Source organism: Ceratotherium simum, chromosome 21 (genome assembly GCF_057802395.1).
Source record: "Ceratotherium simum simum isolate JZ-2026a chromosome 21, ASM5780239v1, whole genome shotgun sequence".
NCBI classification, from domain to species: Eukaryota; Metazoa; Chordata; class Mammalia; order Perissodactyla; family Rhinocerotidae; genus Ceratotherium; species Ceratotherium simum.
This window is the reverse complement of record NC_141920.1, coordinates 30,567,071-30,583,933: the sequence shown is the minus strand read 5'-3', so window position 1 is coordinate 30,583,933 and position 16,863 is coordinate 30,567,071. Positions and strand designations below refer to the sequence as shown.

The window sequence follows — 16,863 nt, the reverse complement described above, 5'->3', positions numbered from 1 at the left end:
TGCTAAGGATGCGACTGTGTGTAGTGTAAGCTGCTGGGGATGTTTTGCAGACTCAACACTGTTCTGGTTCCAAAGAAGTCACTCAACACTGGGCTGGTCGTATGAGATCCCTGATGACCACAACTAGACCAGATTTGGGGCTGCATCGCCAGATGCAATCCAGTCTTGATGGCTCCTCCTCTATCTTCAGCTTCTTCCAGGCAGCAGAAGCCCCTCAGAGGCTGGGCCTGTGTCTTCACTGAGGGAAAATTGCCCATTGCTTCAAATCTAATGATTTTCAGGAACATGACTTTGAGTAGAACTCAGATGGTGTAAACGGTATGCACACAGGCCCCAGTTCTTCCTCCAGCTCGCCTGGTGGCCTCGGGCAAGGCTCTTCCCTCTGTGTAAAATGGGAGTGCTGAGGAGGCCTAGGTGTCAGCTCTAACACTTTGGGGTTCTCTCTCAGAGCTCAGGGAGAAGGTTCTTGGGTATGGATATGGTCAGAGCATTGAAGAGCTGAGAGAGAAGCAAGGAAAGCCCAGGGGTCAGCTGGGGTGATGGTGAACTGGCCGGGCAGGAGGTGGCCGAGCTGGGTGGGCCAGGGTTACTGTGATGCTTGGTCCATCAGCCTCCTAGCAATGAGGGTGATAGATGATGGTGGTAGAGGCTCCCTATATCATCCATCATTGTCCAGAGGTTTAAGGATTACTGAGTCTAACACTTCATTTTACAGATGGGGAAACTGAGGCCCAGGAAAGGAAGGGACTTCCCCAAGTTCACACAGTGGGGCAGAAGCTGAAGCAGAACTGGAACCCAGGCCTCCTGGCTTCCACACGGGAGGGGCAAGGGGGTGGACAGGAGGGGAAGAGGGGCCATCTCCTCCCCTCACAGCCCCTCATGACCTATGACTTGGCCTTGGCCACGTGGATGATCACAAAGCCTTTGATGTCCGGGAAACGGGGGCTGACGAGGTCCACCTGCAGTTGCCTTGGGCCGCTCTTGGAGGGGGTGATGTTGAACTGGACCGAGGCCCTCTCCTGGGGCTCCAGGCTGGGCACACTGGGGAAAGAGGATGGGAAAAAGGCAGACCATTAGCCCTCTCTCCTTCCTGAGCCTGGCCTGCCAGTCCATGGCTCTCCAGAGCCCTCAGGATCAAGGTCACACCTTGTGGCTTGACATTCAAGCCTTGTTAATACGCTTCTAGCTTAATCTTCCTTCCACCACTTCTCACTCTTTCCAACCCGCCAGGCTAGTCTCCTCTCTGTTTCCTGAACATACCTCACACTTCCTCACTCTGAGGTTTTGTCTGCACTGTTCCTCCCACCTAGGATGCCCTTCCCATTCCAACCATACCCAAGGCCCAGATGAAGTTTCTCTTCTTCCAGGATACCTTCCGTGACTACCAGCCATGGAGACCTCTGACTAGGAAGCCTTCCATCCTCCTTTATACTGGAAAAGCTTCTCAATTCATCATTTAAAGCCCAGATCAAATATCAGCTCCACTGGGGCTTCTCCCTGGTCACACCCTACTCCCACTCCCACAGGCTGCCTCTGACCCCCTGGACCTTGGGGATCCATCCCTCTGTTTGCACAAATCACACTGTCCTCATTTGAAGGGCCATCTGTCTATGAGAGCCCTTCTCCAGATCCAGAACCCGATTTGTTCATCTTGGTGTTCCTAACAGTTGATGTGTGTGGCTTAGAGCACAGTCAGTGTGATCAAGGACCATGTGAGTGAGTGAGTGAGTGAATGAAAGAATGAATGAGTGAGTGAATTATTGAGAATGAGTAAGTAAATAAATGAGTAAGAATGAATGGAACATGTACGAATGAGTGAATGAATAGCTAAATGAGTGACCAAATTAAAGAAGGAATGAATGAGTGAGTGAATCAGTCAAAACTGAGTTGAGCCGATGAATGAATAAGTGACTGAATGAGTAAAAACATGAATAAAGAGTGAGTGAATGAATGAGTGAAAGAGAGCAGATGAATAAGAGTGAGTAAATGAATAAGTAAATAGATAAATGAGTGAAAATATAAATGAATGATATGAGTGGATGAGTTATATGACTAAGTTAATGATTAAGTAAATGAAGGAATGAATAAATGAATGAAGGCTGATATGTCTAAGCAGTGGGCTGGTTCCTGGGGGTCCAGAGTCTCTCCCGCACCCCCATGCCAACAGCTTCTCTATGGCTCATATTATAAGGAAGGCAGCCCCTCACTCACCACCACTAGACTGGCACTTACGCGATGCTGAGCTGTCCCTGGAGAAGGCCACTGCCCTCCACCATCAGCACACAGTCCTCCACTCTCTCCAAGAGGGGATTGACCACCATCACTTCCACCACAACTGCTTCCCCTACCACGGCCGGGCCCAGCACCTGGAGGGGCAACACCCATAAGTCATCCCTTCTCTTCCCCATTCCCCCAGGAAACCCGTGGTCCTGGCTGGGTCAGAGGATAGGGCATTAATCATGTCTACCTCCTGCTTCCACGTACCTCGTTACTGATCTCCGGCATCACGCCCATCCCCCCGCATCCACACCACTCCTCCCCACCCTAGAGAGCTGAAGTTGGAGCTAAAAGCACAAAACCCCCAGCTTCTGATGTCCCCCCCTCAGCTCTGAAGGGGCCTGCTAGGTATGGCGGGTGGATGCGAACAGGAGTCACCTTGATGGTGATGAAGTCCTCCAGAGTAATGTCCTTCTCCACCAGGAGCTTCTCTCCTTTGGTGACAAGGCACATGGCAGCCAACAGGATCTTCTTGTCCTCTGTCAGCTCTTCCTTATATTGAGAGTAAGATATTGTGACTGGGATCTTTTTCTCTGGAGGGGAAAGCAGATATGGGAATTGGGGGTCTGATTTTTTTTTGTCAGTACCTAGAAGGAGGAAAGGAAGACTCAATTCATAGTTATACTCTCTCTGGTCCTTACAATCAAACTGAGACAGGAATTGTTATCATCAGTTCACAGATGAAGAAACCTAAGGCTCAGAGAAGGTAATTTCTTTCCTGATGTCACATACCTAGTAAATCAAGTAGCCAAGATGAGGTGGGATTCAAATTCAGGCCAGTCAGCTACCATGACACCAGATTGTCTCTCCAAGAGCTCCTGGAGACGTGTTTAAACTTTCTCTAATCATTCCAGATGGAAATCTCTCAGTCCATCAACCATTCATCTCATCAGGAATTCACTCACTATTTATTGAGCACCTAACTAGTACTAGGTGCAGAGAAGAGGGAGGCCAAAGGTCTGCCTCAAGCTTCCAATCAAGTGAGGAGGCCATCTTTCTCGCAGTTTCTCCAAATCCTCCCACCCTGTTAAGGCCCAGTCCTAATCAGCCCCACCAACGGTGAAAAACCTTCACTAATATCCCCACCCAGTGACCTTGTGCTCTCTGCCTTCTGAGCTCCTGTGATCCTGGCCACCTCTCTCTCTCTCATCAGCCACGAACACCCTACGTACGTATTCTCTTCTTGTGAGCAGGAGTCACCACAGGCCACATCTGACTGTCAGTCATATTTGGGTTTTTTTTGACCACCATATATTTTTTTCTTTTAGGTACAACATGTCCTTTCCACTTTGTCCCTGGCCCTACCATTTGCTACTGCTCTAGCACCACTACTTCTTTTATTTCTGTTTCCTTCCTGTCCATGAAGGCATCTGAGTTTTCAACCTGTGGAAATGGTCCTTAAAGGGCTTGAACTTGGCTCACACATTCTGTTCCCCCAGAGGCTGCATACTGTAAATGCTTCCTGAATGCCTGTAGGATGATCCTTGTGCCAAGGTTCTACCTTGTTTTATGGGTTCCCTTAGTCCAGTAGGTCATTACTGGGAGAACACTTACTATAATAATAATGATAATTAATAATTATAAAAGCTAAATTTTACTGAGGGATAAAAATGTGCTGAATACTTGGAAGCACATTCATGGATTAACTCATTTAATCCACACAACAATTCCATGAACAAGTATTATTATCTCCAACTTATAGTAATATCAATAATACTGACAATCACTACCATAAATTAGATGTTCATTGAGTAGTAGGAGTTATGCCAAATACTTTATGTATGTTATATCATTTACTCCTTGCATGATGGTAGACCAGTGGTTCTCAAAATATGGTCCTGGGACCAGCAGCATCATCATCACCTGGAAACTTGTTAGAAATGCAAATTCTCAGGCTCCAGTGTGAAGAACCACCAGATGCCGCTAAAGATGCACGTGGACAGAGCTTTGAACATTAGTTCAGACCATGGAAGAAGGGTCCCTCTCCCCATGGGAGAAAGACTGTCCCTTACAATGTTCAGACCAAGGCATCTTGAAGTCCTCTGGGTGATGGATTCCACTGATAATCTTATAAAAGCTGAGTCCCTTTTCCTAGAACAGTGTTCTGAACAGCACTATCAATCACTGGATATAACTGATAACTGTAGAATACTCCATTCAACAACAGCGTAATACACATTCTTCTCAAGCTGACATGGGACATTCACCAAGATAGACCACATTCTGGGCCATGAGTAACACATTGCCAAATTTAAAAGAATAGAAATCACACAGTGTATGCTCTCAGATCACAATGGAATTAAACTAGATATTAGTAACAGAAAGATAGCCAAAAAATCCCCAAATACTTGGAGATTAAACCACACACTTCTACATAACACATGATCCAAAGAAGATGTCTCAAAAGAAATTTAAAAATATTTTGAACTAAATGAAAACACAACTTTTCAAAATTTGTGGGATGCAGCAAAAGCAGTGCATAGAGGGAAATTTATAGCATTGGATGCATATATTAGAAAATAAGAAAGATCTAAAATCAATCATCTAAGTTTCTACTTTAGGAAACTAGAAAAAGAAGTGCAATTAAATCCAAAGCAAGCAAAAGAAGAGAAATAAAATTAAAAAAATATTAGAGCAGAATCAATGAAATTGAAAACAAGAAATTGAAAGGGAAAATCAATGAAACAAAAACTGGTTCTATGAAAAGATCAATGAAACTGATAAGCCTCTAGCCAGGCTAAATGAGAAAAAAAGAGAGAATCACACAAATTACTAATATCAAAAATGAAAGAGGGGACATCGCTACAGATTGCATAGACATTAAAAAGATAATAATGAAACATCATAAACAACTCTACGGATAATAATGAAACATCATAAACAACTCTATGCCCACAAATTTGATAACATAGATGAAATAGACTGATTCCTCAAAATACACAATCTGCCAAAAGTCACAGAAGAAGTAGACAATATGAATAGGCTTATATCTATTAAATAAATTGAATCGATAATGAATAACCTTCCAAATACAGAAAGCATCAGGTCCAGTTGAGTTCACTGGTGAATTCTGCCAAGCATTTAAGAAAGAAATGGTACAATTCTCTACAATCTTTTCCAGAATATGGAAGCAGAGAGAATACTTCCTACCTCATTCTATGAGCCCTGCATTAATCTAATACCAAAACTAGACAAAGATATTACAGGAAAAGAAAACTACAGGCCAATATCTCTCATGACCATAGATGCAAAAATCCTGAACAAAATATTAGCAAATTGAATCCAACAATGTATAAAAAGGATTATACACCATGATCAAGTGGGATTTATCCTAGGTATGTAAGGTTGCTTCAACATTAAAAAATCAATTAATGTAACCCATACCATCAATAGGCTAAAGAATAAAAATCACATGATCACATCAATAGATGCAAAAAAAGCATTTGATAAAATCCAACAATTATTCATGATAAAAAATTGCAGAAAACTAGGGATAGAGGGGAACTTTCTCAACTTGATAAAGAGCATCTACAAAAAGTCTACAGTTAACAACACACTTTATGGTGAGAATCTCAAAGCTTTCCCACTAAGATCAGGAACAAGGTAAGAATGTCTTATCTCACCACTCCTTTTCAATATTGTACTGGAAGTCCTAGTTAAGGCAATAAGACAAGAAAAGGAAATAAAAGGTACACAGATTGGGAAGGAATAAATAAAACTGTCTTTGTTCACAGATGACATGATCATCTACATAGAAAATCTGAAAGAATCAACAACAAAAAATCATGGAACTAATAAGTGATTACAGCAAGGTCACAGGATATAAGATTAATATACAAAAGTCAATCACTTTCCTATATACCAGCAATGAACAAGTGGAATTTGAAATTAAAAACACAATACCATTTACATTTGAACCCCCAAAATGAAATACTTAGGCATTAATCTAACAAAATATGTACAAGAACTGTAGGAGAAAAACTACAAAAGAAATCAAAGAAGAACTAAATAAATGGAGAGATATTCCATGTACATGGATAGGAAGACTCAATATTATCAAGATGTCAGTTCTTCCCAACTTGATCTATATTCAAGGAAATCTCATCAAAATCCCAGCAAGTTATTTTACAGATATCAACAAACTGATTCTAAAGTTTATTTGGACAGGCAAAAGATCCAGAACACAATCATGAAGGAGGAGAACAATATCGGAGGACTGAGACTACCTCACTTCAAGACTTACTATGAAGCTACAGTAATCAAAACAATGTGGTCTTGGTGAATGAACAGACAAAAACATCGACAGAACAGAACAGAGAGCCCAGAAACAGACCCATACAAACATAGTCAACTGATCTTTGCCAAAGGAGCAAAGGAAATAAAACAAAAGATATTCTTTTCAATAAATGGTGCTGGAATAACTGGACATCCAAATGCAAGTAAATAAACAAACAAAAAAACCAAATAAATAAATCTAGACACAGACCTTATACTCTTTACGAAAATGAACTCAAAGTGGATTATAAGCCCAAATGTAAACTGCAAAACTATAAAACTCCTAGAAGATAACATAGGAGAAAACCTAGATGATCCTAGGCATGGCAATGATTTTTTAGATACAACACCAGAGGCACAGTCCACGAAAGAAAAGATTGACAAGTTGGACTTCATTAAAATTAAAAACTTCTGGCCGGCCCCCTGGCCTAGTATTAAGTTTGGTGCACTCTGCTCTGGCAACTCAGGTTCGGTTCCCAGGGGTGGACCTACATCACTCATTGGTGGCCATGATGTGGCAGCAACCCACATACAAAATAGAGGAAGATTGGCACAGATGTTAGGATAGGGTGAATCTTCCTCAAGCAAAAAGAGGAAGATTGGCAACAGATGTTAGCTCAGGGCGAATCTTGCTCAGCAAAAAAATAAAAAAAAAATTAAAAACTTATGCTCTGTGAAAGACACTGTAAAGAGATTGAGAAGACAAGCCACAAAGTGGGAGAAAATATTTGCAAGAGACCTATCTGATAAAGGACTTATCCAAAATATACAAAGAACTCTTAAAACTCAACAATAAGAAAATGAACAACTTGATTAAAAAATGGGCAAAAGACCTGAACAGACACCTCACCAAAGAAGATGTACAGATGCATACAAAAAGATGCTCAACATCATACATCATTAAGGAATTGCAAATTAAAACAATGAGATACTACTATACACCTAAGAGAACAGCAAAAATCCAAAATACTGACAAGGCCAAATGCTGGAGAGGATGTGGAGCAACAGGAACTCTCATTCACTGCTGGTGGGAATGCAAAATGGCACAGCCACTTTGGAAGACAGTTTGGCGGTTTCTTAGAAAACTAAACGTACTCTTATACTATCCAGTAATCATGCTCCTTGGTATTTACCCAAATGAGTTGAAAATGGTCCATACAAAAACCTGCACATGGATGTTTATAGTAGCTTTATTTACAACTGCCAAAACTTGGAAGTAACCAAGATGTCCTTCAGTAGGTGAATGGGTAAATAAGCTGTGGTACATTCATATAGTGGAATATCATACAGCACTAAAAACAAATGAGCTATCAAGCCATGAAAAAAAACATGGAGGAGTCTGAAGTCCATATTTCTAAGTGAAAGAAGCCAATCTGAAAAGGCTACATACTGTATGATTCCAAGTATTTGACATTCTCAAAAAGGCAAAACTACGGAGACAGTAAAAAGATTTGCAGTTGCCAGGGGTTCGAGGAGAGGCAGAGGAGCAAAGAGGTGAAAAACAGGAAATTTTAGGGCAATGAAACTATTCTGTATGATACTCCAATGGTGGACACATGTCATACATTTGTCAAAACCCATAGAATGTACAAGAGAGTGAACCCTAATGTAAACTATGGACTTTAGTTAAAAATAATGTACCAATATTAGCTCGCCAACTGGAACAAATGCACCACACTAACGCAAGATGCTAATAGTAGGGGAAGATGGAAAGTGGTGAGGGAGTATATGGGAAGTCTCTGTACTTTTCACTCAGTTTTTTTGTAAACCTAAAACTGCTAAAAAAAATAGCCTATTAATTTTAAAAATGATAGATTTTAATAAATTATACATTTTAATAGCCATACCATTTGGCTCAGTAATTCCACTTCTGTGAATCTATTCTAACAAAACACTCCAAAATCCAGACAAAAAAATATTTTTTGCACCAAGATGTTTACTTTAGGGTTTTGTAAAATAGCAATAAGCTGATAACTATTTCAAATAAGGAAAAAGATAAAATAAATCACCATATATTTATTTAAAGATTCACATCTATTAAAAGAATGTTACTGAAGAGCTTATAAAAATATTTAATTTACATTGTAAAGTGAAAAAATCAGAGCACTAATGAGTATTTGCAATATAATTAGGACTATGTTTTTCAAAAAGCAAATAAGCATTAAAAATTTGGAAGGAAAATATGTTAATTTGTAGATGGGTGGCAGGATCGAAGGTGATCTTTCTCCTGTGCTCTCTAAATCTTTAATGAATATGTATTATCTTCAATACGAAAAAAAATTGCTAAAAGCCAGGAGAAAGTGCATGTTAATCATTTCATTACAAAGTGTTATTTTGTGATTTAGATTTTGTGAAAACCAAGTGACATCTCCTTCACATGTTTTCACGCCCTGTCAAGATACACAAGCTTCACTTACCAGAAACCGGCCCAGAGGAACAACTTCTTTGTTTAATTGAGTCCTTAGAGTTCAGAAGGTAGGTATGTGAAGAGAGAGAGAGAGACAGAGAGGAGCTGGAGGGGAGGGGAGATAGAGACAGAGAGACAGACAAAGACAAAGGGGGAAAGAGAGAGAGACAGAGAGGGAGGGAGAGGGAGAGTAGGAAAAGGCAGAAGAATAATCAAATGGGATACATTTAGTAAATCATATATGAAGTGCTACATATTTAAGGATCATGAAAAAAATCCTTGACATATTTTTTAAAAAATCAGTTGGAATAAAGTCACTTAAAATTATGCAAAAACCTTCAAAAGGACTGAAGCCATTCTATTTTGGTGAGAAATACTAAGGGTACATTTCAGGCAAATGTACCATTAGGCACATTAAGTGTAACTGGTGTGTCCTGACCCCACGGCCCACTCCAAGGCCCGTAATCAGGCAACTGAATCAGCTGAGTGAATGTGCCCAGGGGTCGAACATTCCTGGCTGTGAACCCTGGCTCTGTCCCTCCCCTGCTGTGGGCCGTTGGTCAGGAGTGTGTCTCTAAGGCCAGGCTGAGTCCTGCCACCACACACAATGCCTGTGTGACTTTGAGTTTCCTCCTCTGAGAAACTGAGCTACATTGTACTCCAAGAGGTGGTTGTGGGGACTCCGGCCGATGCAGGTAGAATTCTCAGGACCTGGCCTGGTACATGTAAGCACTTAATAAACATCCCTTACTGGTCCGTCCCTCCCTACAGAAAACCATATGGGCTCCAGAATTTGCTGGATTTTAGACAGGTAACACAAGGCATACTCCATATATTAGGAGATGCTCCCAGCAGGTGTTTATTCAGCATAGAAATATTCATACTAATTGGGATAAGTAGAGATTACAAATCACCTCACTGTCAGGTCAGTTTGCCACCAGATGACTATGGACTTTTATTACTATTCTCATTATTTAGCCCCTCTGAGCCTCAGTTTTCTTATCTGTAAAGTGGGGACAAGAGGCAAGACACCATGCAAACGCTCAGGAATATCCTCTTCTTTCCTGGGAATGAATATAGGGTCCTGGGAAGTCCGGTCCTGCTCCAACCCTCATGGGAAGGGGATTAGGCTGGCCAGGTCCCACCAAGCCTCGTGTTCTTACCTTCTTCCGGCCCCAGCCGCAATGTGTGGGATTCGTGCAGGATCTCTGCCACCCGCCTGCGGGTGCACCGCACCACTCAGGTTGACCTGGACCCGCTGGGCCCGGGAGGTGAGGTTGGCCAGGCACAGGGCCAGCCGCAGGTCGTGGCCCAGCTTGGGTGGCTCTAGCACCTTGAACTTGCCGGTGATGCTGAGCTTGGTGGCGGGTTCCAGGAGGTCATCACGCCAGAGACCTCGGCCGCCGGCCCTGTGGACTCCAGCCCTCCTCCCAGAGGCTTCCACGCTGAACAGCTTCTTCACGGCCTTGCTGTACACCTGCCTCTCCTTCCGGGACCCTGCAGGGCATCGGGCATTGTGAGGCAGGCACCCTCTTCCTCCTCTGCCTGTCCCAGGGCCCATCTCTTCTCATTTCCCCTCTTCTCTAGGCAAAACCACCACTCCTTCACCACTGTAATTTACTGCTGCTGTCGGAGGTCTCAAATTGGCAGCCCCAGAGCCACATGCAGACCTCAGCCATGTGCATCGTGTTTGGTTCTCAGACTATTTAAATAAATTTTCAATCAGTTGCCAACAACTTCAGATCAGGAAACTTCACATAACAATACAGATTTGTAGCTTCTCTGACAACTGGGTCTGAAGTCATATGATAATAGCTGATACTTTTGTAGACTTACTATGTGCCAGGCACTATAGTTCTAGGTGCTGTATTTTTCCCCCTAGGAGGTGGGTACTATTATCATCCCATTTTACAGACAAGGAACCCGAGGCGCAGAGAAGTAAAGCAGCTTGTAGGGAGCGGTGATTTAAACTCAGGCAGTCTGGCTCCAAATTCCATGTTCTTAATCACGCTCCCTTCCCACTCTCTACACAGCGACAAGGGTCTAGAGCTGAGTAATGGCTGCTCTCTCTGGGAGGGAATGTATTCTCTGGGTCTCCATGGTCTCTACCCTGTAATTCCCACTGGCCTGCTGCACTCATGGGGTGCCATCTGCAAGGCTCCTGTAAACATGTGAGCTTAGGACCCCTGATCTCCCACTTTCCCTGTTGTAGCTCAGACTTCTCTTTTGACCTCCAGACCAATACTTGCAACTGGATAGCCCCTCACCCCACCCGATGTCCCACAGGTGCCTCAGATCCAACGAAACATGCCATCTTCCACCCAGCAGCATTCCCAACTCCGCAAACAGCTCCACCATTCACCCAACGTACGCAAGCCAGAAACTGGGAGTGTCCTTGACTCTTCCCAAACCCTCACCACCCACAACTGATCAGTCACCAAGTCCTGCCGAGCATCCTCACCGATCTCTAGAATCTGCCTTCTTCTCCATTCTCTCTTCTCCCATCAGACCACTGTATAAATCGCCTCACCATCAGGTCAGTTCGCCACCAGATATTGTGGAATTTTCTTACTATTGTCATTACTTAGCCTCCTACGAGCCTCAGTTTTTCCATCTGTGAAGTGGGGACGAGAGGCTCACAGGTGGGGCATTGAGCACAATGCTCAAGAATGTCCTCTCCCTTCCTGGGAATGCAGGTTCCACCCCTGCTCCAGTCCTTTTTCCACCCTGATCATCCCCAAATCCAACTCTGATGGTTCCACCTCCCTGTTTGAAACCTGTGGTGTGCAATCTCCCACACTGCTCCTTCCCAAATATTTTCTGTGAAGTACTTCAATACTGTGTGACTGAGGCTTGAAGGGACCCACGTGGACCTGAAGGTTCTTTAACATTATTAGTAAAATGTGTGTGAATTTTGCACCCTACTCCATAATGTATTCATTATATATTTTTACTATGAAAATGTTTCACCAGGAACAAAATGAAAAGGCAACCCACCAACTGGGAGAAAATATTTGCAAATCATATATCCAAAAAGGGGTAATCTCCAAAATACATAAAGAACTCTTACAACTCAACAACAAAAAAACAAACAACCCAATCAAAAAATGAGCAAAGGATAGGAGCAGACATTTTTCCAAAGAAGATATACAGATGGGTCACTAGTCATCAGGGAAATACAAATCAAAACTACAATGAGATATCACCTTACACCTGTTAGAATGGCTATAATCACCAAGACAAAAAACAACAAATGTTTGAGAAGATGTGGAGAAAAGGGAACCCTCATACACTGCTGGTGGGAATGCAAACTGGTGCAGCCACTATGGAAAACAGTATGGAGATTTTTCAAAAAATTAAAAATAGAAATACCATGCGATCCACCTATCCCACTACTGGGTATCTATCCAACAAACTTGAAATCAACAGTTCAAAGAGACTTAACGCACCCCCATGTTCATTGCAGCATTATTCACAATAGCCAAGACATGGAAGCAACCCAAGTGCCCACCAACTGATGAATGGATAAAGAAGATGTGGTGTATATATACAATGGAACACTACTCAGCCATAAAAAAAGACAAAGTTGTCCCATTTGCAACAACATGGATAGAGCTTGAGGGTATTATGCTAAGTGAAATAAGCCAGACAGAGAAAGACAAACACCACATGATTTCACTCATATGTGGAAGATAAACTAACACACGGACAGAGAGAACAGTTTAGTGGTTACCAGAGGGGAAGGGGGGTGAGCATAAAGGGTAAAGGGGCACATTTATATAGTGACTGACAAATAATAATGTACAACTGAAATTTCACAATGTTATAAACTATTATGACCTCAATAAAATGATAAAAAAATGTTTCATTTCCCTTCAAAGAATCTAATGTCACTTTCTCAGGAAGGCCTTCTTTGACCATCTGATTTTTTTTTAACAGCTTTATTCAGATATAATTCCATAACATACAATTCACCCATCTAAAGAATGCAACTAAATATTTTTTAGTATATTCACAGAGTTGTGCACCCATCACCACAATCTAATTTTAGAACATTTTGTCACCCCAAAAGGAAACTCTGTAACCATCAGCAGTTACTTCCCATTCCTCCCCCATCAATCCCAGCCCTAGACAACCATTAATCTAATTCCTAATTTCCCTATTCTGGACATTTCATATAAAGGGAACGATATGTGTGGTCTTCTGTGACTAGCTTTTTTCACTTAACATAATGTTTTCAAGATTTATCCATGTCGTAGTATAAATCAGTACTTGATTCCTTTTTATTGCTGAATAATATTCCATTGTATGAGTATACCACATTTTATTTATCCATTGATGGACATTTGAGTTGTTTCCATCCTTTAGTTATTTTGAATAATGTTGCTATGAATGTTCATGTATAAGTTTTTGTGTGGATGTTTGTTGTCATTTCTCTTGGGTATAAACCTAGAAGTGCATCTGCTGAGTTATAGGTAACTCTGTGTTTAGCATTTTGAGGAACTGTCAAACTGTTTTCCAAGGTGGTTGTACCATTTTACATTTCCACCGGCAATGTATGAGTGTTCCAATTTCTCCACATCCTCACTAACACTTATTGTCTCTTTTTTTGATCATAGCAGCCCTAGTGGGTGTGAAGTGGTATGTTGTGGTGGTTTTGATTTGCATTTCCCTAATGACTAATGCTGTTAAGCATCTTTTCATGTATTTATCGGCCATTTGTATATCATCCTTGGAAAAACGTCTATTCAAATCCTTTGCCCATTTTTAAATTGGATTATTTATGTCTTTATTATTGAGTTGCAGGAGTTGTTTATATATTCTGGATATGAGTCCCTTATTAGATACATGATTTGCAAATATTTTCTCCTATCCTGTGGGCTATCTTTCCACTTTCTTGATAGTATAATTTGTGGCACAAGTTTTTAATTTTGATGAAGTCCAATTTATCAATTTTTTCTTTTGTAACTTGTACTCTTGACGTCATATCTAAAAAGGCTTTGTCTAACTCAAGGTCATGAAGATTAACTCATGTTTTCTTTTAAAAGTTTATACTTCTAGCTCTTACATGTAGGTCTATAATCTGAGTTAATTTTCATGTATGGTGTGATGTAGGAGGCCAACTTCATTCCTTCACATGTGGATAATCAGTGGTCCCGCATCATTTGTTGAAAATACTATTCTTTTTCTTTCCCCTTTTGGATTTAATTGTCATGGCACCCTTGTTGAAATCAATTGAGTGTAATTTTAAGGGTTTATTTCTGGACTCTCAATTCTATTCCATTGATCTATGTGTCCTTCTTATGCAAGTACCACACCATCTGGGTCATTGTATATTTATGGTAAGTTTTGAATTTGGGAAGTATGAGCCTTCCAACTTTGTTCTTCCTTTTCAAGACTGTTTCGGCTATTCTGGTCCTTTGCATTTCCAAATGAATTTTAGGATCTGCTTGTTAATTTTGTAGAAAAATTCAGCTGTAGATCAATTTTGGGGCATTGCCATCTTATCCATATAAAGTCTTGCAATCCATGAAAATGGGATGTCTTTCCATTTGTTTAGGTCTTTAATTTCTTTCAACAATGTTTTGTAGTTTTCAGCATACGTCTTGCTCTTCTTTTGTTAAATTTATTCCTAAGTATTTTATTCTTTTTGATGCTATTGTAAATGGGTTTGTTCTCTTAATTTCATTTTCAGATTATACATTGTTAGTGTCCAGAAATACAATTAATTTTTATATATTTATATATTTATATTTTATATAATTTTTATAAATTGATCTTGTGTTCTATAATCTTGTTGAATTGTTTATTGGTTCTAATAGCTTTTTAGTGGATTCCTAAGGATTTTATATATACATGTCATGTGCAAACAGAGAGAGAGTTTTACTTCTTTTTTTCCAATTTGGAAATTCCTCTATTTCTTTGTCTTCTTTCCTTCCTTCTGTTCCTTTCTTTTCCTTCTTTTTATTTTTCAAAATTGTGGTAAAATATACTTAACATAAAATGTACCATCTTAACCATTTTTAAGTGTATGCTTCAGTAACATTAAGTACCTTCCTATTGTTGTGCAATCGTCACCACCATCCATCTTCAGAACTCTTTTCATCTTGCAAAACTGAAACTCTGTACCCATTAAACAGTAACTCCCCATTCCCTCTTCCTCCCAGCACTCGCAACCACCCTTCTACTTTCCGTCTCTATGAATTTGATTACTGGAGGTGCCTCATGTAAGAGGAATCATACTGTATTCATCTTTTTGTGACTGGCTTATTTCACTTAGGATCATGACTTCAAAGTTCCTCCATGTTGTAGCATATCAGAACTAACTTCCTTTTTTTTTTTTTTTTGCTGAGGAAGATTCACCCTGAGCTAACACCTGTGCCAATCTTCCTCTATTTTGTACGTGGGTTGCTGCCACAGCATGGCTGCCAGCAAGTGGTGTAGGTCCGCACCTGGGAACCAAACCCGGGCCACTGAAGCAGAGTGTGCTGAACTTAACCACTAGCCCATGGGGCCGGCCAAGAACTTCCTTCCTTTTTAAGGCTGAATAATATTCCATTGTACATATATACCACATTTTGTTTATCTAGTCATCCATCAATAGACATTTGGATTGCTTCCACCTTTTGGATACTGTGAATAACGCTGCTGTGAACATGAGTGTAACATCTCTTCCAGTCGCTGCTTTCAATTGTTTTGGGTATATATCCAAAGTTGGAATTGCTGGATCAAAAGATAATTCTGTTTTTAATATTATGAAAAACTTCCATACTGTTGTCCACAGTGGCTGCACCGTTTTAAATTCCCAGGAACAGTGCACAGGTCTTCCTAATAGTCCCACATCCTCACCAACATTTCTTTCCTTTTCTTTTTTTTTTTTGACAGTAGCCATCCTAATGGAGGTGAGGTGGTCTCACTGTGGTTTTGATTTTCATTTCCCTAATAATCAGTGATGTGAGCATCTTTTCACGTGCTTTTTTGGCCATTTGTATACCTTCTCTGGAGAAATGTCTATTCAAGTCCTTTGCCCATTTTTTTCAGCTTGTTTGGTTTTTTGCTGTTGAGTGCCTGGAGTTCTCTATATATTCTGGATATTAACCTATTATCATATATGTGATTTGAAAATATTTTCTCTTATTCTATGGGCTGCCTTTTTACTTTGTTGGTAGTGTCACAAAAGTTCCAAATTTTGAAGTCTAATTTGTCTATTTTTCCTTTTGTTGCCTGTGCCTTTGGTGTCATAGCCAAGAAGTCATTGTCAAGTCCAACGTCATGAAGCTTTTTTCCTGTTTTTACTTTTAAGAATTTTATAGTTTTAGGTCTTACAATTAGGTCTTTGATCCATTTTGAGATAATTTTGGAATATGGTATAAGGTAAGGGTCTAATTCCATTCTTTTACATGTGGACACCCAGTTTTCCCAGCACCATTTGTTGAAAATATCTCTCTTTCTTTTTTTTTTTGCCTAATTTCCTTGGCTAATACTTCCATTGCAATGTTGAGTCAAAGTAGCAGAGTGGACAGCCTTGTGTTGTTCCTGATCAGGGGGAAAGTACTCAATCTTTCACCATTAAATACGATGTTAGCTGTGGTTGTTTCATAGGTGACTTTCATCAGGCTGAGGAATTTCACTTCTATTCTTAATTTGTTGAGTTGGACATTGCTTACCACCATGCCTAACAAATTTTAGGTCCTATTATTATTATTATTAATCTGGATGTGAAATCACTTGACGTACAACAGGCAGTCAATCGGCAATAGATGATATTATAATTAGATAGTGGCAGCAAAGGAGAGAATGAAGAGCATGGGCTCTGGATCCAGATTCACTGCTCACTAGCTCTGTCCCTTGACGAGTCCATTTCCCTCGCTGCACCCCTGTTTTCTCCTCTGTAGAATGAATGC

The 16,863-nt window shown here is 40.7% G+C and overlaps 1 protein-coding gene across 1 annotated transcript in view; it reads right to left on the bottom strand.

The window, feature by feature from the left end:
* Positions 1-884: 884 nt before the first annotated feature.
* TGM6 (transglutaminase 6) overlaps positions 885-16,863 on the bottom strand; it is a 29,913-nt gene continuing 13,934 nt past the window's right edge. Inside the window, 5 exon segments of the mRNA XM_087444922.1 lie at positions 885-1,041; positions 2,233-2,366; positions 2,656-2,810; positions 10,123-10,187; positions 10,189-10,456. Coding sequence (XP_087301048.1) covers positions 885-1,041; positions 2,233-2,366; positions 2,656-2,810; positions 10,123-10,187; positions 10,189-10,456 — 779 coding nt within the window.